Source organism: Osmerus eperlanus, chromosome 21 (genome assembly GCF_963692335.1).
Source record: "Osmerus eperlanus chromosome 21, fOsmEpe2.1, whole genome shotgun sequence".
NCBI lineage: Eukaryota > Metazoa > Chordata > Actinopteri > Osmeriformes > Osmeridae > Osmerus > Osmerus eperlanus.
In genome coordinates, this window is record NC_085038.1 from 295,187 (window position 1) to 319,459 (window position 24,273).

Sequence of the window (24,273 nt, forward strand, 5' to 3'; positions counted from 1 at the left end):
TGATTGCTCATGTCTGGATCCATGACAGATTCCCATATTTGTGGGATAATAAAAATGACCTTGACTGTGGAATCTGCTGTGTGTCTCTGAGGAGATTGGAACCTCCTGCCACTCAGGTTTAGCAGATTGAGGTTTGACTCAATCAAATGTATAATAGAATTATATACAATTTTAAAAAAATTAGTAGGCTACTCCAAATCCATACAAACAGTTTGTATGGATCATTTGTCTTTATTATACTGAACAATGTTTGCTGTTGGTTATGTGCAATAGTTCCAATTAGTTGTCTGTACCGTAACCCAATCTCAGGTAATGCCTTTATAAAACGCTCAAATGCATTTTGGTCTGTGATAAACAGGCAAAAACAATTTAAAATGTTGAATAGTTGAATAAAGTTTCTTCTGAATAATGCTTTAACAAATGAGAATGTTTTGAGTTCATAAAACATGTTAGGAACACTTCACACTTACATTGAATTGTTACCTGTGTGGGATCTACATTTCTTAAGTCCATGTTTGAACCAGATAAGTATTAGTAAGGAAGTTATGGAAGATGGCGACACAATGATTTTCATGCAGCAGAAGTCAAGCATTTCCACAGAGGATGTGAAACTCCAGTCTTACAATAGCCTTAATTTGTAATACTGTTTGAGAACAGGAAATCAGTTAACACCTTCTATAAGAGTAGCCTATACAACGCAGTAGCGGTTTTAGGCGGGCGAACCGGGCGGCATGAAGAGGGGGGCTGCAATTTCCATCGAATGAAATAAACCCTCCCGCTATTCCCCCCCCCCCCAAATGTGGGGGCGCCAAATGTGCTAGGACCGCCACTAATACGACGGCCTTTCAATCAGTGAAGACATCTTAAACATGTGTTGGGGTCAAGGGTTAGCATGCGTTTCTGTTAAACCTATAAGCACGAGCACGGCGTCTGTGTTGATATTCAGAACACTCCTTAAATGAGCAGTGTCTGCCTGCAGGCTTATATGTGCAAATACATAGACTACAGGGTTAAGAAGCGACAGGATGGCAAGGCCTAAAGACCTAATTTGCAGGGTTGGGAGTTGTGCATCCTGACGTTGGTTGGTGCACAGTTGCGCATGAGGTGAAGACGTGGCTGGCTTGCTCTGAAATGGCCACTAGGCGGTGCTGTGTCTGTTCTCAGCCTATAAAGAATTCCTTAACATGGTCATAATTACCTAGCAACATGACTGACTACTGTTTCCCCATTGGGTGTACTGTTTTATAGCACGTTTGACTAGGTTTTAATCATCACTTTATTTATTTATTTAAAGAAACAGGGACAGCGTACAATAAACATTAACCTCAAGAGGAGAGATGCATAGTAGCAGGTTTTAGCTCAAGAGCTAATTTTCACCCGTAGTCTCTGGGCAGGCTGATCTTAACTAAAATACATAATACATCATACATACATGAATAGTGACATTTACATTGACCAAGTAAATAATATAAAAAAGGTCATATTCACACCTTTCATGTGCTCAAATCTACTCTTTCAGACCTCAGAACACACACACATACACACACATGCATATATCCGGTCACATGTGGGTACAAATTTGATTTGGGTGGCTAGTGTGTTTGCTGATGTGTGTGCTTGTGGAGGAGGAAGGAGGAAGAGGAGGAAGGGGAGGAAGAGGAGGAAGAGGAGGAAGAGGAAGGGGAGGAAGAGGAGGAAGAGGAGGAAGAGGAGGAAGAGGAGGAAGAGGAGGAAGAGGAGGAAGAGGAAGGGGAGGAAGAGGAGGAAGAGGAAGGGAAGGAAGGGGAGGAAGAGGAGGAAGAGGAAGGGGAGGAAGAGGAGGAAGAGGAGGAGGAAGAGGAGGAGGAAGAGGAGGAGGAAGAGGAGGAGGATGAAGAGGAAGTCTGGACCCATTCTGTCAGCTCATATCTGTCACTTAAAACTCATTCTATATTTAGCCTTGTTCAAAGTAAATTAATTATCAACCCACATCCTTCCTCCTCCTTTTAGATATTTATGGTTATCAACATTAACCAGCATAACCGCCTGTGTGTCTAGGGTCATGATCACCCTGCGTCACACGGGCAGGACAACACATCAAGTGCGTCCTGATGAAGTGCAGGTTTCACAAAGTGTCTAGCCTGGAAATCAGTAAGCAGATTCATGGAATTTGAACCTTCCTATTGATTTCGGTGAAACTGTAGACATTAAGTTGAAATATGAATATACTCATACACCCAGTCAGTTCAGAATGTCTCAGTATTAGTCTCCCACATGCAAGCATCTGCAATAGTGTATAGTTTAATATCTTCTATCTAATATCTCCTAATAGATTCAGACGGGTTCTAGATTTGTGCTAATTGGTAAAGATATATGTTGATTGGTTGATTGGGATGCAGGTCAGACCAATGGAACCCAGAGCCCTGTCCTTGCTGGGTAACACAGATAGTAATAGACAGATAATAAGATGGTTATGACTATCCTTCATGTGCAGCCATGTTGGGTCCAGGCATGAACCCACTTTGAAGCTATTTTTATGAGAGTGGGCAACATCAATATGTTATTGTAAAGACAAAGCAGAGAACAGACATGTTCAGCTTGACAGCAACACTTGACATCAAGGTTATATTTACCAACCCTAACCCTATTTACCATATAAGTATGCCCAGCAGGTACATGGTTGTTTTATCTAATCTTAATGTAAAGTGTTGCCACCTACAGTAAAGTGTTGCCACCTACAGTAAACTGGTTGCTAATCCTCTCCTATTTCAATCAATGTTATGCATGATTTTGTGTTACGTAAGACATAGCTGCTTGGTAACTGTGAACAACAAAGCACAGACTAACTTATGTTTAAAAATAACTTTGAAATAACTGTTCCTTGAAAACAACAACAAAATGTAATTAAACAATAGTCTCAAACAGGAAAGCATATGTACCCAGATGAGGGATTTCATCAGAACCATGGGGATGGAATTTAGCTCAAAGACTTTCCAGGAATTTTCATTTTGATCTGGGAAAGGAGATCCGATGTAATCTGTTTCCCCACAATGACATCACACCCTGCTCCTTTCATTAAGGACAAGGTTGTTGGTCGTGTGCAACCCTGGTCTAACGAAGTGCACTAATTTTATGATCATAGGAATCAAGTGACCCTAAATGGTTCAGTTTATTTAGTAATATTTAATTCTGCTAGTAACACTTTTACAATTAAAACTTTTTTCTTTTTTTAGTTTACAAAAAAAAGGAAGACAATCAGTAATCTGTGTTTTTGGTCCTCAGACAAGTGAGACTGAGTCACTGGAAGCTTTTGTGTGTCTCGTTAGTTAACCTTCGTACCCTGCCAGTCTTATCAACAACAACAGTTGGAGTAGGGTTGGATACACAGGGTTGGATGCACAGGGTTGGATGCACAGGGCCCTTGAGGCATCTCCACTGTCTCTAATAAGCAGCAAAAGGTCAAGATTTGTTTGTGATTTTCTGTAGGTTTGACTAATAGACTGTGCACGCTCATTCATGTGGCTGACGTCAATGGTTGGGCCTGACTGTGTGCTGAGGCAGCTTACATTTATTCATTTAACAGACGCTTTTATCCAAAGCGACTTCCAAGAGAGAGCTTTACAAAGTGCATAGGTCACTGATAATAACAAGATATCCCCAAAAACATTGCGGGTAGCCAAAACATGAAGCACATATTGTGAACAACCTAAATAAGTGCCAAAGGGAAGAACCATAAGAGCATGTAGTTAAACAAGTTACAATTAAACAACATGAATCGCTATAAGTGCAAGTGTACCTGTAGAAAAGCAAGCAACAGTAAAAAATATTTCACAGCGAGTACAACAATTTAACCCTTGTGTTATCTTCGGGTCGTTCTGACCCATCAGTCATTGTGACCCACCGTCGTATTGCGACAACTTTACCGCATACAAAACAAAGTGAAGCATTTTCTTTTAACAGTTGGGCTGTCTCAGACCCCCCACATTGCGAAGGTTAAAAGAAAATTATTTTTATTTGTTTTTGTATTGGGTAAAATTGGGTAAACACAACGATGGTTCATTATGAACCTTTGGGTCATGTGACCCGAAGGCAGCACGAGGGTTAAATAAGTTACCACTAACCAACAAGAGCAGCAAGGCTCTAAGCAAGAGTCATTGTGATCCTTGAGGAAACTAAAATGCGGTCCAGCAAACCATTCCTAAGTACCGTTGTACTCCCGGAACAAGTGCGTCTTGAGCCTTTTCTTGAAGGTGGGGAGACAGTCAGTGTCTCTGATGGAGGTGGGGAGTTGGTTCCACCACTGGGGGGCCAGACAGGAGAAGAGCTTCTGTTGGGACCGGGCGCTCTTGAGCGGTGGGACCACCAGGCAGTTGTCTGAAGAGACCATAGGTGGCGGGTGGTGGTGTAAGGCTGCAGGAGAGACTTGATGTAGTCGGGTGTAGTCCCGTTCACTGCTTGGAAGGTCAGTACCAGGGTCTTGAATCTGATGCGGGCCGTGATGGGTAGCCAGTGGAGGGAGATGAGGAGCGGGGTAACATGGGAGTGTCTGGGTAGATTGTAGACCAGGCGGGCCGCTGCGTTCTGCATCCTCTGAAGAGGGCGGGTTGCGCATGCTGGGAGACCAGCGAGCAGCGAGTTGCAGTAGTCCAACTTGGAGAGGACAAGTGCTTGGACTAGCAGCTGGGTGGAGTGCTCAGACAGGTATCTCCTGATCTTCCGGATGTTGTAGAGGGTGAATCTACACAAGCTTCAGGTAGATATGAACATGGGAACTTTTCACTCACATTGTCAGTGGGATGGGATATTTAATCAAATTGAATCCTGTAGCATTTATAACTTTACACAGTCTGTGTAATTTATGGCTCAGCCACAGCCATAAGAATATATTCATTTTGTATCCAAAATAACATACAAGAGGAATTTAAACCTGCAACTTCTTGATCTGTAGTCAAGGGCTCTACCACTGAGCTCTACCCATCCCCATGTTCTACCACTGAGCTCATGTACCCTTAGTATAGATAGTCCACATATTTAAATTTTAGGTATATGTTTATTGTATGCACCTTCCTGCCAAAGCAAATTCCTTGTCTGTGCAAACTTTCATGGCGAATAAATCCCATTCTGATTCTATACCCATCCCCATAACCTTGATATCCCTACCATTAAATATGTGCAGTTACACATGTTGATTTATATGGTGCAGTGGATGGAGCTAAATGGTCTTAGGTTCAGACTACAAAGTCCTGTAGGTGTGCTTGAGCTCCAGATCATCATCACTACCTGGCTAGGGGGTTAGGGGGTCTTCCTTGAGTGGGAGAACGGATACCGACAGACCATGAGACTGTCAGAGGGACCAGACCGGTAGAGACTGAAGGTTACTGTGAAATCCAGAAGATCAGAGAACATGGTGAATGAAAGGCACCTTTTCAAATGGGACATCGTTCTATAGTTATTGACGGACATCATTTGTAAGAGCTAATAAAGTGCACATTTACGATGACTGAAAATTAGTTGATCGTATAATCAAAACAGAACAACACCGAAAGAATAACAAGCCCACAACATACGCTCGTGGCTGCTGTATGCAGAGGGGGCTCGCGGAGCCTTGTAATCGCACTAGACTACATGCATGTAACCTGACGTTATTTAAAGCACACGGTATCCTCCAGTTGCCATCTGCCAGGTAGTTTATGTTTACACACAATGTCTGCGCAGAGGCATGTTTTCCAAAGAAAACATGACACAAGACACATATCTTTGTGTCCTAAAGATAACCGTCATAACGGCCAGTAATAAATGTCGTCAAATGCACGAACGCGTGTTTATTGAGCTATGACAATGTGAACCCGAGAAAGCTTCGAACTCCGTGAAAATTAAGTAGAGCATTCAGAGCGATCTGATCGCCTCGAGCTCAGACGCTTATCTGATGACGCCACCGCAGGTGGAGCGAAGCTAATCACCTTCCTCTAGATATACACAGCCTATGGAGCGCTCAGTGTAGCAGTCAGCTGTTTGCCAAAGCCGTGTTGTCGTAATATTTAACGTTATATCTGACCTTTGAACACTGTTTTGTGAAATAGTGCATGTTAAAACATGAGCCTCCGTAAACCCAGAAGAGTGATGTGAAACTGTTCTACCGTTTGTTTGAGATTTGTACAAGCAACAAAATCTGGAAAATAGCTGGGAAAGATCATAGAGGCAACAGGCGGTGTTGCGAAGGCTTGGATCAGGAGGTACCGACCATATAGTTAAGGTAAGGTCAGTGACGTTTGCATCTTGTGGCTATACCGCGTAAAACAAATGTATTTTATTCTGACGAAAGCCTTTTATTCTGGCTGCACTGCCACACCACTAATTCGTGACCCTACAGTTTTTCGTGTAGCCTAACTCTAACCAGCCAGGAAATAATCATAAAGATCGGTTAGCCTACTACAAAAGGAGTAAACTGCTATAGAAGTAATAGAATGCTTGCACATGTGTTCTAATCTAAATCATTCCAACAGTTGGTTGAGAAATAATAATTGTCCATTCACGTCTCTGCAGAGCATCTGGAGCATAAATATTGTGTGTGTGTCTGTCTGTGTATGAGAATCTATAACCTACTGCAGGCGAGTTTACAGAAATTCGAATATAGGTTTTTAAGGGAATATTCGAACGTCATTTTAGATAGCGGATATAAGTTGCTCAGAATGTCCAAGTTCACTTTGTACAGTTTGCACTACGAGGAACTATCATGTCTTGATAAAAAGCTTGTGCTGATTGTTTGGTGTGGAGCTGAGCCACATTGATAAGAGTTATCACAGGATCGGCCTGGGCGGCTATGGGCGGCTCTGTAACTGTAGGCTGCTCAAAACTATGGCTACGAAGAAACAGAACTTCTACCAACTCTATGTACATATTTTCTCCACCCTTTCAGACAACTTCATAACAATGTCGTGTCATAATAAATAATAATTTATATTATTATTAATAATTAATGTGTTCCTTTAGCAGATAGGCTACTTTTATTCAAAGCAATGTACAGAGGGGGATTTGAGCTTACAACCTCTTGATCTGCAGTCTCTAACCACTGAGCTTTCCTCATTTCTCTCTCTCATTAAAATACTGTATAGTGTATACATCTTGAGGAAAAGCTTTCACTACTAAAACTCAGTAGTTATAAATGACACGTGAATCTTTGTAAGGTTGTCAGGATGTTAAGGTGCAGTTCTCGGGGTACATGTAAACAGTACGGTGGGAAGTAGGGGTCCCTGTTATTAGTCCAAAATACATTTATTATTTTTTTTTATTTTTTTTATTAAGAGTAAGACAACTTTCTTTATTAGAAAATGTGCTTTTCGTATCAAGGTTGGTACCACGGACCATGCAAGCACTCCGCATCGGCAAGCCGTGGCAGTATATTTGATCAATGTTGTTAGTTAAAGGTCTATTGCGAACTCATTCCTGCTAGGCCCAATACGTTCCAGTGTCCAGCCAGTGGGGTCTACATGTAACATTTGTTGACTTATATGGTTATATATGACGTAACCCTACTTAATATTTTTTTGTCTGGTTGTTTTTGGACTTAAAATATAAATTAATTTAAGCTTATCTGGCTGATGTCCATGTTTAACATATGAGGTTTGATGTTTTGTGTTTGTCATTCTCCTTTAACTAGTCTACAAACGGTTACTGATCTCCTCATTAAACAAGTCTTATCAGCCATGGCCATGTGTGCTCTGATGTGTCTAATGTGTGTGTGTGTGTGTGTGTTGGTTCTGTTTCCATAGACTTATTGAATGTTATGTCTGAAGTAGTGCTGTCAAACCATTACAATATTTAATCGCTATTAATCGCATTAATGTCATAGTTAACTCGCGATTAACTGCAATTAATCGCCAGGTTTATCTATGTCCCTTGATTTCTTTTTGTCCCATTATTTTTTCTAATTGTAATGCTCTTATCAACATGGAAAAGTGGATTGGATTGGTTAGTTAGTGCAAATGTTTTTTTTAAATTGAAAACAACATTGCAACATTGCCTGGCTTTGACGAGGGTGCGGAGAATTCGCATCAGCTGTCTGCTTGGCCATCAAGTGGTATTTCAGACTGGACGTGCTGCGATGATAGCTCAGTTCACAACGACAAAACACACAGATCAATTTGGTCTTGACAATGGAACCATTTGGCAACTTTTTAAAAGTAACCTTTCCATTCAGAATCTTATTGGCATCCATTTCGGCGTCTCGCGCTCGCTATCCACTCAAAACGTAACGTTAGCCTACTACTCTTTAGCCGGCTCGCAAGCCCAAACAAGTGTGTGCGGCGTGACTGTTGTTTTGTTTCCGGTCTAGCTAGATCCGTGTTGTTGTAGTTTGTTGTGTGGTGTTGTAGTTTTTCTAACGTCAGTAGTCGTTGCAACAGCATGTGAAAAAAACTAAAAAGTTCGCTAGGCCAAAAAGAACGTTAATCTCGCGTTAATTTTTTTTAACGCCGTTAAAATGGGTTTGCGTTAACGCCGTTAATAACGCGTTTAACTGACAGCACTAGTCTGAAGTAATCGGCGTGTGTGTGTGTGACCCAAATGGGCATGCATATGTTGAGCTGGCAGTTGGCACATCTAGATCTCCGCAGTGAGCTGTGAAATCCTCTCACTGCATATTGATTTTCTGTCTCTCTACGTCTCATCCGTTTGATTTGATAAACCCAGTCCACTCAACCTCAGGAACCATTATTTAGTTTAGTTGTATTGTGCTATACGGTATGTTGTCATAGTAACAGGGTGAAGTCCTTTCCTGATTGGTCTGTTGAGTCAGCCTGGCCTGTGACCAGATAACAAAGATACTGAGAATGCGCGACAAGTTTGGAGAATTCTTTGAATTCTTTTTCAGATGATATGACGTGGGGGGGGGGGGGGGGGCATTTTAAAGCACAGCTAACTGCAAGTAACCAAGGTTACCATGACTGTAACATCTCTACCTGGAGAAGATGTGCGCCTGTGGTCTACTTTAGCCTGGGAAAGATTTCTAATCCACAAAAATCAGACCAGCTTCCTACGCTGGGAGTTGCATGACATGGAAGTAGGCCCAAAAAAAGGAAACAATTGCAGAAAAACTAAACAAACAAAGAAAAATTGGGGTTCAATTTAGTAATTTTTCAGATCTGGTACAATGTCATTGAAATATGTATTGTGCAAATCTTACCTGACATTCTCATCTCTCATACAAGAGACTCTGGGTCTTCCTGAAGCATCTGATGTCACACAGAGGAGATTCAGAACTCCTTATTGCTGCAGCTTAGATTAGTTTGATCTAGTGTTAATTTAGTGCAAAAATGGTCCTGAAATACCCTTTATCACTATGCCTAACTAACCCTAAGCCTATGCCTATGCCTAAGCCTTATAATGATGATGGACTGACACAATAAAACACACCTAAATCCTTGCGACACTTCTGCTTTGATCCAAAGCCACACAAGTAGGGCACATAGAAAGTACAGTAGAAGATAAAGGATCAGAAGTGCATAGTTATAACAGTGTTTTAGTGGTCAGTCAACGAACGGTCTGTATTAACCAGACAAAGTGCAAAATGCCAACATTTCAGCTACCAGACACAATATCTCAACTACAGTGCATTACTAACAACACAAAAAGTCATGTAATGTAAAAAACAAAAGTCATGTTAGTTTTGTATTAAATCTCCAGTGGCGGTTTTGCATTGTGGGCCAGTGAGACCATCTCCTAATTCAGGCTGAGGCTGACCCTGATGTTGCCGGGTCACAGACTTCAGGAAGTCATTACAGGAGGCATCTGCATGTGCCTCCCTGGAGACGGAGCTTATTCCTGCATATGTTTCTTCTAGCTTGCCTACAAGACAGTTTGCCATCCCTGTCCTAAACAAGCACCCGCTAAACAGACCTAAAGGGCACTCTTGTGCAGATGCAGATTGATGAGAAAAGCACTTTAATCTGAAAGCAAAAGCCCCATTTTGCATGTTATGATTGAAAGCCTATTGTGATTGAGGTCATGCTGTAGCACTGTATTTCTAACAAGACTGAACGTTTGAATTATTTACAATGTTGCAGTTGAGATATGAAGCTGTAATTATTGCTTATCTTATCAGCACAATCATGCAATATTGTAGTTGATGTAATGTTATTGTTGGGAGTGTGTTGTAAACATAAACAGTTAGGGTTAGGTCCTTTAAACACTGAAACACTGTTAGGGTTAGGTCCTTTAAACACAGTTGTCAGTTGTTGTGTGACATCCAATGTTGTATTTTTTCCCATCATATTTTATCTCAATGTATCTGTTTTGTGCAGCTAATCAGTAACGATCAAATCAAAGTAGCCGTGTGTTCAGCCCTCATGCTGAGGCAGGGGGCAAGCTGATGGTATCCTTAACATGTGACTCAGAAACAGAAGCTCTTTGTTTCTTTAGTGTGTTTCTCTGTGATAGCTGCTAACTGGTGGTGTGTGGTGCCATGTGAGAGCCGTGGTCTGGGGTTTCCTGGGCCACAGGGAGCTGGGCAGAGGGGCTGGGCACCATCCTGTATCGGCTGTAGATTAGCTTAGTAGAAAATACATACCCCACAGAGAAAATACAGCGTCAGAGAAAACTAGTAATGAAATGTAGCTAACGAGGCCCTTCAGCCACTAGCTTCTCATATTCACGCATGGCTGCAGGATTGTTTGACTCTGCCATAACGCAGCGGGTTCAAGGGAGGCACAACAACGTGGCTGAGACTCCCTGACCCTCTGACCGAGGCACAACAACGTGGCTGAGACTCCCTGACCCTCTGACCGAGGCACAACAACGTGGCTGAGACTCCCTGACCCTCTGACCGGTGATGCTGCTGTTGACCATGTGCTGTTAGACCAGGGGGTTTTACATACTTATCTGCCTGTTTTCTTAGTATCTATTGTGTTAATACAGCAGTAAAAAATAACAAATAAACGTGCATTATTTTTCCATCCTCACATTTCTGGCCTGTTCAGACTCTGTCTGCAATGTTCTGAGGATTCTTTCAGAATGACAGTTTGAAAGCAGTGGAGCAACTGCCTTTCATTCTTCTTTCACCAGTTGTCTCCTTATGGATCCATGAATGGTCTGGTTTAGACCGGTCTGGTTAAGACCGGTCTGGTTCGGACTGGTCTGGTCCAGACTGGTCTGGTTTAGACTGGTCCATGACTTGGCCTGTATTTACACAAAAAATTGTTCAATCAGGAGAGCCCCTGAAAGCAGAGCTGGGAGAGAGCACAGCGTGTTCGGCTGAAACGTCCCTGCCTCTCGTGAAGCCGTAGTCATGGGATACCATCTCCCCGCCTAGTCTGTGCTGCTGTGAGTGTGGGAGTCAGTGTGGGAGTCAGGTGGCTAAGCGGTTAGGGAATCGGGCTAGTAATCTGAAGGTTGCCAGTTCGATTCCCGGCCGTGCAAAATGACGTTGTGTCTTTGGGCAAGGCACTTCACCCTACTTGCCTTGGGGGAATGTCCCTGTACTTACTGTAAGTCGCTCTGGATAAGAGCGTCTGCTAAATGACTAAATGTAAATACGCAGCCAAAGAACACAATGGACTCAGCTCGTCTCATCAGTTCACAGAGAAGACAGGCGTATTCACTGTGTCTGCCCTGTACAGGCTCTCTATCTTGTGCTCGGAGAGACCTAACGTATGTTGCCTTTCTGACTTTGATCAATAAAAGCTTGTCGTTGAATCTGAAAACTTGGACAGACTCCCTGCGTTCATCCTTTTGCACCTGTTCGGCTAAAAAGCTAGCCACCACAATTGGCGACCCCCATACGTGATCCTACATCTTTGATAAGGTAAGAGAATTACTTATAAAATGTAGATATGGCTAAATGAACAGAAGGCGCAGTGTTACATGTTTTCAGATGCAAAAGACGTAAGCCATGTTGCATCAAGCAGAAATTGTCTTGTCAAAACCCCATGTACGTCAATATCCCGAATGAATGATGAATAAATGTATATGTGCTAAGCTTTCTACTGTCGCGGAGACGTGTATCTTGTCAAAGCAGCGTTGTGACGTGGGGGATTATGATGGACGCACATTTTGTCCCTAAAACGCAAATCTTAGTTGGAATAGATGTAGGGAGGACTATTTCAAATGAACTTTGTTACCGAGTGGAGCATGATAAAAACGAAGGTATCGGAAACCGCATAGAATTGGAATGTTATTCATGAAAATGCGTACGTATTTAGGCTAATTTTGCCAAATCTAAAATACGGCTAAAATATAGACTTTGTAGTTTTAATTCGACGCCATACGATTAGGGAAACACCAACAGCATTCAAGTTTTTCGGAAAACACCTAAACAACCTTACAAGTCTAGAAGAATTGTATTATAGGAAGTAATTATGTATGAAGATAATCTAACTAGTTCATTTCTGAAGGTTTTTGTGCACCAAACAACAAGGTAAAAGCAGAGAAATAAGAAGTATACTCTAATTCTTAGTCTAAAAAGTTAAAATACAGGAACCGGTATCTTTTAAGACGCGCCGAGCAAAACACAGAACAGCACATTGCTGGTTTATAGTATTAGAGGATATTGCTTTTAGCTGTGTCCTGACAGAGACAGAAACACTAACAGTGCGTTCACACTGCAGCGTTTTTTAAAGCTCAGCACCGCTTGCCTTCCCACAGTACACCACGCTCGGGGGCGTGTTAGACAAGTTAATACAGAGTTGTAGTTCTCTAAGGTCACTGTTGTAGTCATGGCCAAGCGTGCAGATTTGGGTTAATGTACTCACAATATCGATCAAAATACCACTTTTACACAACATTTATGTAAGTGCAAGATTTTACTAGTGCAAGATTACAGTAGAATACATGTTACGCCACCGGTCACTCAACCAGTCGTTTGTAGGCTGGGCTAGCGAGCTAGCAGTGGCACAGAACAGTCACGTAATGTGACGACTACATTTAAAAGTAGGCTATAAAAACACACTAGGAACAATGACGACATCGGCAACCATGCACCATGCATTATTAGTTTAATGTAATCTTTAAATTCAGGCTCGTCACATTAGTAACTTTGTTCTGAACAGAACTGGGTGTGCAGACACATACGAAAAGTTTCTCCTCCATCTTGAAATTGTCAAACCTAGAAATGTTTACCATGACGAACAGTTGCTACGTTACAAGAAACAAGAAACCAATCCGATTGGCCAACGCTAGCGTTTTCACGCTCCTCATTTACATAAAGTTGAGAAAATCCAACTTGCAACGCTCCGCTCCGCTCCGCTCGCCTTCCCACAATGCCCTACGCGAGCGTCAACGCCTGGTTTCATTGAAAATGAATTGGAAGCCGACGCCGCGCGCCGCCCGCTCCGCTGCAGTGTGAACGCACTGTAACCCTGCAGGGGTCAGCTGTGTCCTGACGGAGGCCGAAACACACTAACCCTGCAGGGGTCAGCTGTGTCCTGACGGAGGCCGAAACACACTAACCCTGCAGGGGTCAGCTGTGTCCTGACGGAGACAGAAACACACTAACCCTGCAGGGGTCAGCTGTGTCCTGACGGAGACAGAAACACACTAACCCTGCAGGGGTCAGCTGTGTCCTGACGGAGGCCGAAACACACTAACCCTGACCCTCAGCAAGCAGCCAAGCATGTTCTCGTACTCGTGAGATCATGTATGCTTCACAAAAGAAAAAAAAATATTGTAATTACGGGACAATGACATACAGTAAGATAGTGGGCCATGCAGTTAAGGTGCTTTTATCTCCTAATTAAATACTATAATTATTTTCCAAATTATTATTTTCTTTTATGAATTAAATGCTTTTCAGAATAAGCCTAGACACACGTTTACAGTATATCCACCATAAGATCTGTTGCTCCAAGAATTCGTAGAGATTTTAGGGTGCATTACAGGGGTCCCGTACAAATTATAATGTTGGAAATATGTAAGTAGATTAAAATGCTGTAGATCAGCACAGTGGCAATCATGCTTTATTTAGATTTGTATTAGATCTAAGACAGTATTGCAGTTTTCACCACTGGAAATTCCCATGGTTTTGCAATTCTGTAGATAAGGCTAATCATCCAATTAGTCTAATTCCACCATCAACCAAGATATTGTAAATGAAAAAGAAATCACAGTGGTTGAAACGTTTCACTGTTGGAATTGTCAACAGCAAGCTGAACATGATCTGGCTGGTCTGGTGTTGGTCTGCTGCAGCCTGACCTTTTCAGGTAGGAAGACAATACTTAGAGGAAAGGAGAGAAACGAGAGACTGAGTTAACGACAGAGGAAAGGGAAGAAAAGAGAGACTGAGCTAACGACAGTTGGAGAGAGATGTACAGGATGAAAAGGCAGAGCAAAAACACAGCTTCATCTATCCAGATCTCAGAGCCGGAGGGTGGGGGAGAGCCAGAGGGTGGAGCAGGGCCGGAGGGTGGGGGAGGGCCGGAGGGTGGGGGAGGGCCGGAGGGTGGGGCAGGGCCGGAGGGTGGGGCAGGGCCGGAGGGTGGGGGAGGGCCGGAGGGTGGGGCAGGGCCGGAGGGTGGAGCAGGGCCGGAGGGTGGGGCAGGGCCGGAGGGTGGGGCAGGGCCGGAGGGTGGGGCAGGGCCGGAGGGTGGGGGAGGGCCGGAGGGTGGGGGAGAGCTGCTTGGGGACAGAGCATGCAGCCGTTGAAAGGATTAGAGAGGGGGGAGGGAGGGAGGTTTTGCTGAGTCAAGCTATCTTCCAGTGTCGTGTCGTCAGATTATGATGTGATCTTAATATATCATTACAATGATCACAGGCATACCCCGTGAGTTAAGTTGTATGATCCATTTTCTTGTTGTATCAGAAACAGCAACAAGGGTTCATTAGTTTTGTCAGTGTATAGGGGGGGGGTCAGATGGCTGAGTGGTTAGGGAATCGGGCTGTCAATCAGAAGGTTGCCGTATCGATTCCCGGCTGTGCCAAATGACGTTGTGTCCTTGGGCAAGGAACTTCACCCTACAGGTACTTACACGTCTGCTAAATGACTAAATGTAATGTAAATGTAAAGCATTTGTGTTTGCTATTTCCAACTCTAATCCAAATTTATGATAAAATAACTTCCCTGTGAATTTGCCTCATTCCTTCTGACCGGGAACGGTCTGATGGGTCTCCAGCAGACCTGGGTTAGGTTCTAACATCTAACCCTAACCCAGCAGACCTGGCCTCCATTGTTGTCTTTGCCTGTGAGCTTGTTCAGTTTTTTTTCTGAAGGATACTAGATGTGGTCATGCAAGTTGTATAGAACCTCTTCAGATGTAATAGGCTCTCATCTAAATCTCCTGTCTCCAGATGGATGGAGGAGATTATCCCCCACACAAGCGAGTCCTGCTGGAGAAGAAGCGGGTATAACCGTAATTTCAAATCTCTTGTCTTACTTGCTGTTCTTTTTAAGCGGTTAAGCTCCCCAGAGAATTTAGCTACTAAATTGTTCCCCGGAAAAACATCAATTTGAGATCTGACAATAAGGCTGTATTTGTATTTCATTATTATAATTTGTTCCTTTTTTTTCTTCAAAGGGAATGACAAACAAAATTTGAGATTGTTTTAGATTGCAGCTGTCCCCTTCCCAAGCCTTACAATAACCTCATTGTGTCATGAGATAATCATGTCAAACTCAGGCTATGTTTAACTGATTTCCAATGAGCGGGAGTCTTTTCTGAAACATTCCCACCACTGCCTTCCCTCCATAAAATGAGTACAAAAAGGTTTGATTTCATGACTACTTTGGGAATGGAACTTAGACATAACGGAATTAAGTTAAATCTAAAGCTTCACAAAGCCTGAACCGGTATAATGAGTGGCAGGAAGTGGACATGGAGGGCATTATAAAGCACATCATGGGGTCGCAGGTATGAATCACCATCTGTAAGTCGCTATGGATTAAAGCAGATGCTAAATAAACACATAAATACTTAGGAGGATTGAGGTGATTTAAATTTTCCTTCTTTGGAAGCTTTTCCCAAACTATAACCTTCCACATCAAATATTGTTTTGTCTATTAACCTGGACCTTGAATCATTGCCTTTCAGAAGCAATGTTACTGTTCTAACAGTCGTATCCTTCAGGTCACTCAGTATTGTTTGGGACCACGTCACATTTACACGGTCTATTGAACTGATCCTCACTGAATACATGTAGAATATGGAGGTTGTGAATTTGTCACAATCACACCTTGATGTTACACGAATACAACCCTGGCATCATGTGCGGGATGTCGCGGCCAATGTGATTGGCCAAAAGGCTCTTATGACGCAGCAATGTGATTGTGCCTGAAGGGAGTATGTCAAGGAGAGGAAGGGGGAGGAGGAGGAAGGGAGGGGAGGAGGACAGTCCTGTGATATGTCTCAAGACTGCCCTAACCCTACAACTGGCGTCACACTATATTGCACCCCCCCCCCCCCCCCCCCCACACACACACACACACACAACATAAAACATCCTCCCAGTAAGCTATCACTACCCCCCCTGGTCTTTTTTCATCCTGTTGTTTGAAAGGATTGTCTTGCGTTGCAGGTATTAAGCCTTCAACTTCTCTGCACAGACTCAGTTTGTCCATGGAGACGTGTGATTTGATCAAATATCTTACCGTGGTGTGTGTGTGTGTTGATCAAAGGGCAGGAGAAGCAGCAGGATGCTGTGGATATTGATCTTCCTGCTGCCCAGAATAGGGCTCAGTGCCATGACCCAGACACTATCACACCAGGACGACCGCAAAGATGGTGAGTCACTGTGTTTGTGTGTATGACAACAGCAATGCAATGTTACAATGTAGCCAGACTGTACAGTTCATTGTATGTTTGCTTTAGATCTGTTTGTTGTTGTGAGCTGCGTTTGGGAGAAAGGGGTTTCTGAGAAGTGAACTGGCTCAGTGTGTCTTTATGAAACCGACTCTCCTTCACACTTCATGGCTTGATAACAATAATTATTTGTAAAGAAAACTTATCTGGTCTAGATGTGTCTGCTCCAGGGGCGTAGCCACCCAATTTGTTCTAAGGCCGACCCAAAAACGAAAATATCTCCGAAAAATTATGCACCGGGTGCACATCGCATAGTAAATAAGTAAAAAAACTGAAAAGATGCCGATCCATATTTTTCTAGGCCTACCCAAAAAAATATTCTGGATACGTTCCTGGTCTGCTCCATTGTGAATAGACGGGTCTAACGTTTTAAGGTTTTCTGGGTACTGTGTTTCAGCCCTCCTGAGGCTCCTGCCCCGTGAAGAGCAGAGTCACATGACAGACGACACAAACGTAATGTCACCCAGCTCGTGTTGTGGTTGTAAATGAGACAAGAAATAAACATGGTGTGACCAATTGAAGGTTCTGGCCACTAGTGATGGGTGGGGTTGGACTGGGTTTAGGAAAATATCCTCTTTTCCTTTGAGGATTATGTAAAAGACAGTATTTCTGAATATCATTGGAACTTGATTAGAACCATGTTATGTAACGTGGGTCAGATTCCAGGGGCAGCTGTAGCTCAGTGGAAGCACATGTGAAGCTAGTCATCCTAACCCTCAGCACAGCTGGATGTGAAGCTAGTCAGCCTAACCCTCAGCACAGCTGGATGTGAAGCTAGTCAGCCTAACCCTAACCCTCAGCACAGCTGGATGGGAAGCTAGTCAGCCTAACCCTAACCCTCAGCACAGCTGGATGGGAAGCTAGTCAGCACAGCTGGATGTAAGTGGGATTTAATCCTGTCCTGGTAAAATAGTTTTTGCTGAATCACTGATCAATAATTTCCTCTTACATAAGTACATAAGGATCATTATTCCATTATGATATTTTGCTGGACAGCTTCTCTACCGACAGACATGGACCGCCCCAGCAGAGAGGACTTGCGTCAGGTCACAGGGTTTAGTACCCCCTGAAACAAACACTCTAAAGTGGTTTAGAGGGCAGTGTTGCGTGTGTTTGGGACACCATTTGAATAGATTCTTGTATTGCCCTAAAGGGATAAAGAGAGTGGGGTTCAGGTCCTGTGATTCAGCAGGTTATATCTGGCTTTTCTATCTCCATATCTCCACAATATAACAAATGGACTTTTATCACAAAATCCACATTTGTTATTATGTACAGAATGTCAATTACATCCACAGACAAATTGTGTGACATTAACCCTTGTGTTATCTTCGGGTCGTTCTGACCCATCAGTCATTGTGACCCACCGTCGTATTGCGACAACTTTACCGCATACAAAAACAAAGTGAAGCATTTTCTTTCCCCCCACATTGCGAAGGTTAAAAGAAAATTATTTTTATTTGTTTTTGTATTGGGTAAAATTGGGTAAACACAACGATGGTTCGTTATGAACCTTTGGGTCATGTGACCCGAAGGCAGCACGAGGGTTAACTTACTGACAACAGTGTTTTGTCTGCAAAATTATTCCTGGAAAACATTCCTTTGATATTGGATTTGGGCAAAGTGTAAAATTGAGACACAAGGCTCTTTGTTGTTATAAACAGATTATTTAGATCTCATGTTGTGCTTAATTAGGCTGCTTACTCGGGTATCGTGTCTTGTGTGGTACATCTGAGTTTCATAGAATTTTGTCTCAAAATCTCAGTTTGTCAAACTTTTGTGCACAAATCATGACTCCCAACACATGACTCTGTTTTCATGCAGCGCTATGAATGAAGTTATATTATTAGTATCACTGGTAATCGTATTATTATCAGTAGTTTCTTAAAGATGCCCCAGCTGACTTAAGTTTGGTGTGCAGGTGACGTCTCCCCCACCACCAGACCCCACATCTACCGCTGCCGCTCCCCCAACATGGAGGAGTTTACCTGCTGGTGGCACCCCTTCCACCAGCCCACAGAGACCCACGTGGCCTACAAACTCACCTACAGCCTGGAGTAGGGACTGTCTTCTATCTTCCATGTGCTATATACCACCTGCAGTGACTTATTTTATTAACCCTAGCTACCTGTGGCTCAGAGAGAGAGAGAGAGAGAGAGAGAGAGAGAGAGAGAGAGAGAGAGAGAGAGAGAGAGAGAGAGAGAGAGAGGGAGAGAGGGAGAGAGGGAGAGAGGGAGAGAGGGAGAGAGAGAGTTTAACCCATGCTGCTTTGTTAGGTGCTTGGCACATACAGTCTCACCTGCTATATGTGCTCTGCAACTCACCTGCTCAGAAAGGCACCCGGCCCTAACCTTGCCCCTCTGTCTGCAGAAAGGCACCCAAGCAGGAGTGTCCAGACTACGAGTCTGCAGGCCCCAACAGCTGCCACTTCAACAAGAGACACACGTCTGTCTGGAAGATGTACTGCATGGAGGTGACCGCTGTGACGCCGCAGGGAAACCACACATCCCAGCAGCACTGTCTGGACGTGCAGGAGATAGGTAGGACCACCACCAATACAGATCCAGGAATAATCTGATCTGCAACAAGAGTGCAGATTGGCTGTATGGAAGTGATGACTTTGACTGTGTTTTATGTCTGGTATGATGACCACTAGGGGACCTTTAACCTTCCGTAACCAGAATAAAAGGCCTTATCCTGGGAGTATTTTGTGTTTTTTTCTTGGAACCCATAAGAACAGAACTGTGAAAGTGTTTCTCCTCTAATTTTGTTGTCAGCTTTGGATTTTATAGAATAATTCTCACGGATGTTTTTGTTGCTGTAAGGAATATTATTTTCCACTTTAAAATGAGTAGACTTGGCCTGGTGGAAGTAGACTTGGCCTGGTGGCATTTGATCAAAATGTCACTTTGTTGCTCAGGCTCAGGGATGGACACAACCTTTCTGACATCTTTTAATTCAGGATGTGGTTTTATTTTTAGGAAAGAATAGGCTGGGGATCGAGGAGTTTAAAAAAATGATTGTGACACTGATGTCTTTACCTTTGTGTTTACGTCCAGTGGAGCTGGAGGCGCCAGTCAACCTGACCTACACTCTACTGAACGGCAGCAAGGATGATGATGGTCGCACGGTCAAGGTGTCCTGGGTCTACCCTGTCCCAGACCACATCCAGTTCGGCTGGATCTCGCTGGACTTTGAGCTGCAGTACAGACACATATCTGAACCCACCAACTGGAAGGTACAGTGGGACATTTTTTGAGATATTTTGTTCAGACACAACATGTCAGACTGAAGTTCAACACCCTGGTCCCCAAGCAGAGTCACTATACATTCACTTCCAGGAACCTTTGTCATTGTTGTATTACAATATTCAGAGGAAAACTAAAATAATGATCTGATAGAAACATTGTCGTAAAGAACAACGCATCAGTAATTGTGGAGTTTCTAGGTTAAAGGTTTGCTGCAAGAGTTTTCTCTGGATCTACTGGACCTGCCTGCAGGAGAATACCTGGTCCAGGTACGCTGCCGACCGCGCAGACACGGGCTCTGGAGCAGGTGGAGCTCCGCCCTCCTGCTCACCATAACTGGGAAGTCTGCTCCAGGTGGGCAGCTCTGCAATCCCTTTCCACGTCAGCGTGGCTAGAATAGACACTAGCAGTTTTTTGACAATTGTTTACTTCTCTAACTGCATTCTCTGACCTGAAACGTTTGTGAGTCTTATCGCCGCTGCTCAACAGACAGTCCTGGCCTCCCTGCCGTCCAGTATTGTTAAACCTTGTCGGGGCTTATCCCTTACATAACAGCCTGAAATGTTATATTAATATTACGATTTTAGGGATCGTGAAAGTTTGTGTGTTTGTGGTCCCATAGTTTGATTATATTGATTTCTTTGTGTACTTAGTGTTTGTATGGCCTTGCAGATAGACTGATGGCTCTTCTGTTGGTGTCGGGAGTTGGAGTCATGACGCTGCTGGTCATCGGCTGTGCAGTGATCCCTCACAGCAGGAGGTACTGTAGAGTGATCCCACACAGTAGGAGGTACTGTAGAGTGATCCCACACAGCAAGAGGTACTGTAGTGATCCCTCACAGCAGGAGGTACTGTGGAGTGATCCACACAGCAGGAGGTACTGTAGAGTGATCCCTCACAGCAGGAGGTACTGTAGTGATTCCCCACAGCAGGAGGTACTGTAGAGTGATCCCTCACAGCAGGAGGTACTGTAGTGATTCCCCACAGCAGGAGGTACTGTAGAGTGATCCCTCACAGCAGGAGGTACTGTAGAATGATCCCTCACAGCAGGAGGTACTGTAGAATGATCCCTCACAGCAGGAGGTACTGTAGAGTGATTCCTCACAGCAGGAGGTACTTTAGAGTGATCCCACATGGCAGGCACACCCAAAAACAACTACATTTATTGTTGTTGGAAAGTGTTTGTTTATTGTTCTATAATTATGATCATGTATGAACCTTGTTTTTTCCACGTAGGATCAAAGCCTTCCTCCTCCCTCCCATCCCCAGACCCAGGATCAGCGGAATAGATCCTCTGCTTGTGAAGGTGAGAAACGTCCTTTCAGCCTCATTAGATCCCAAATTAAGATCAAACTAATTGTTTCAACTCTTCTTTTGGTATTATAATGGTCGCTTTTTGCAGTGTGTCATCAGTCTAATGGTGCCCTGGAGGATAACCTTTACAGTACTGACCCAAAGCTATTTTGTTTGGCAAATGGACAAATGGTTTTACCTTTCTATCGTTAGGGTTAGGGCTCGAGTTCCCCTCCAGTTTACATGCCCACAAGCTACAGTCCAGTCTCCACTGTAGCTTTCATCCCACATGTTATAGTTCTATAGAGATTTGTCAAACTATGTTTTGTCCCATTTTGCAAGCAATTGGCCTGTCACAAGAATGGCTCATGCAGGGAAAAGGCAACTTCAAAATACCATCACCTATAAATGCTAAACAAATATATAAATATAAAAAATAATTCAAATGTGTGTCTCTTCCGGCAGAAGGGCAGCATGGAGGAGATCAACCGGCACTTCCTGTCACTGCACGGTTTCCATGGCTACAAGCCCCCCAGCTACAGCGAGGAGTTCTGGGACATGGTCAGCTCAGACGGTAACCAAACTCTTCACGGTAACCCCGGTAACCAAACTCTCCACGGTAACCCCGGCTTCAAGGAGGTTGAGGGGAGGCTGAACATGGCCGCTTCCGGCGACCCGACACCCACAGCTACCCAGACCCCGGTCACCCCAAACCCTTACCTCCAGGGCCCCTTCCCCCTCCAGGGCCCCTTCCCCTACTGCCAGTCCACACCTTGGGTCTCCCAGCCCCTGGACACAGCCCCCGCAGAGCTACTCTCCTTCCCTGGATCAGATTACAGCCTCATGGCCACCCCAGCCCCGGCCTCCACCTTCGCGGCAGCTTTGTCCACCTCCCAGGATTTCTACAGCTGCGTGAACGGGATGAGCCCTGCAGGGGAGGTGCAGCTGGTGCCATGCCTGTCCAGTCCGGCCAAACTATGCCCCTACGTGCAGCTGAAGGGGCAACTGAAGGGGAACCTGGCTGAGGAACGAGCAGAAAAGAGCCACCAGTTAGCCGACTACCTGGCGAGGAAGATTGAGATGGTGACACATGGCCGAGTGGGGATGAAGGAGGGCGGAGCTGCAGAGAACAGCCAAGCAGTTGTGCCTTTGCTGCCAGATACACCCACTGACACGGTGTAAACACACACACACACACACACACACTATGAACACACACTCACCTACACACACTGAAGCATGCACACTCCAAAGACTCGCAAGACTTTTGACCTCAAATGCACTTTACACACACACACACACACACACACACACACACACACACACACACACACTCACACACACACAGACACAGACAGTACATGACTATCTCAGTTTGTGATTATAATAAAGTTCTCTAATGAACTATTGGTAAGGATATTCCTCTTGTCTGCCAGATAAACATGACTTTGGACTCAGATGTCACTTCAGGTTTGTGCTTACACAGCCTGTTTTTTTCAGAACACTTATAATAATAAGTATTATTATTATTATTACTAATATTGGTGTAATTTTCAATGCAGTCAAAAGTCAAGCAGGTGTTGTGTTGGACTTACGCGCTTCTGGTGGATTTGACCTGGTGGGCCCCTGCAATGAATTTGAAAGAAGTAATTTGATAGCAAAAGCTAATACACACAACCCTAACCCTAATACGTTAGAGCTCTTTGATTTAGTACAATATTGTCAATATGATCGAACAAAATCGCATACTTTATTTTTCCCCCATGTAACTTGTTTTCAAACATTTTCACTCTGAAAGCTTTAAAAGGGTCATCAGCAGTTGTCCCACAGAGGCCAGCTTGTCTCTCCCTCCGTCTCCATGGGAAGTTTAGGGTTTGTTAGATAGCTATGGGAATCTACTTTCCTTCACCATCAGAACTATTGTGTCGTTTATTTTCTCCAGTGGCATGGTTCTTTTTATGCTGTAATGTGCTGCTGTCAGAGTTTGTGCCTGTTCGTGCCTTGACCTGATCTGGAACATGGATGCTGATTCAATCTCTCTAGCTGTACATGTGCATACTCTGACACACACCACACACCCTCCTAACGGGGCTCTGTGTGGGAATCTCCAGGGGGTTCTAGAGGTCTTAAAGGAACTCAGTAAAGGAACATTCCTTTGTCTTTACATGTATGCGTTTTAAGTTTTCTAGGACTGTAAGAATTTATCGATTGAACATTGACACAGTCAAAACAGTCACATGAATCAAAAAGAAAATGTCATAGACCACACTTCATGTTGTGACGATTTCTCCTTATACCATATACAGTTTCTCCTTATACAGTTTTCTTTTCCTTTTTCTTTTTTTGACAATACAAAAATAAATGCATGTTTTAAATTCTAAATTTGAAAATTTCAACACATTTAAGTGACACTAGTTGAGTTTGTGAAGTCAGAGAGGCACTATCTGATGTATAGTTATTTGTTGTCATTACTTTGTATAATGTGTGAGGTGAATTGTGCCCTTTGTTTCAAAGCTTTGTGACCTGCTAAAACGCTTTCCCATTGTAATGAATAAAGCCTATTCTATTTGATTTATTATGTGCCAACCTTTTATTTTACAACCTCCGAGCAAACAAATAGCACAGTCTCCCACACATGCACACACACAGCCGAGGTGTGGGAGGTGGACGTGTCTAAACATAGACCCAGACATGTTATCAACTAGATTAGACTACATCCCTCCGTCACACGCACAGCACAGAGATGCACTCTTACACATCTTAGATCCTCTCTCACTGTTGATGTTTGTAAATCACAACTCCAGACCCACCTCTTCTCTGTAGCTTAGGATGCTGTGTAGATACAGAAATGTCATACATGTGAATGTCTGTGTCCTTGTGATAAATGTGAGTTATTTTGATGTATTTGGCCGTAGCTGATTATTTAATGAGGTCATCAGTTCTGTGCATTTGGGTATTTTCAAAGCTTTTTG

The 24,273-nt window shown here is 43.6% G+C and overlaps 1 protein-coding gene across 2 annotated transcripts; it reads left to right on the forward strand.

Annotated features, from left to right (window-relative positions):
• The first annotated feature begins 5,799 nt into the window (after positions 1-5,799).
• On the forward strand, positions 5,800-23,876 carry LOC134007684 (prolactin receptor-like). Of its 2 annotated transcripts, none has more exons than XM_062447307.1 (9): positions 5,800-6,237; positions 16,585-16,682; positions 18,682-18,817; positions 19,131-19,300; positions 19,820-19,998; positions 20,209-20,362; positions 20,681-20,768; positions 21,245-21,314; positions 21,767-23,876. In XM_062447307.1, exons 2-9 carry the CDS (start codon positions 16,595-16,597, stop codon positions 22,481-22,483), a joined length of 1,602 nt encoding a protein of 533 aa, XP_062303291.1. In that variant the 5' UTR covers positions 5,800-6,237; positions 16,585-16,594; the 3' UTR covers positions 22,484-23,876. The 2 variants fall into 2 exon arrangements, with proteins under 2 accessions (XP_062303291.1, XP_062303290.1); XM_062447306.1 differs by having other exon boundaries at positions 5,800-6,232; positions 16,577-16,682.
• Positions 23,877-24,273: the final 397 nt, after the last annotated feature.

Excerpts from the sequence above, each read along its gene's own strand:
- LOC134007684 (XM_062447307.1), top strand. The coding sequence starts at position 16,595 with ATGCTGTGGATATTGATCTTCCTGCTGCCCAGAATAGGGCTCAGTGCC. Across the intron at positions 18,818-19,130 it reads AAACTCACCTACAGCCTGGA|AAAGGCACCCAAGCAGGAGT; the intron begins GTAGGGACTGTC and ends CTCTGTCTGCAG. Across the intron at positions 20,769-21,244 it reads GTGATCCCTCACAGCAGGAG|GATCAAAGCCTTCCTCCTCC; the intron begins GTACTGTAGAGT and ends TTTTCCACGTAG.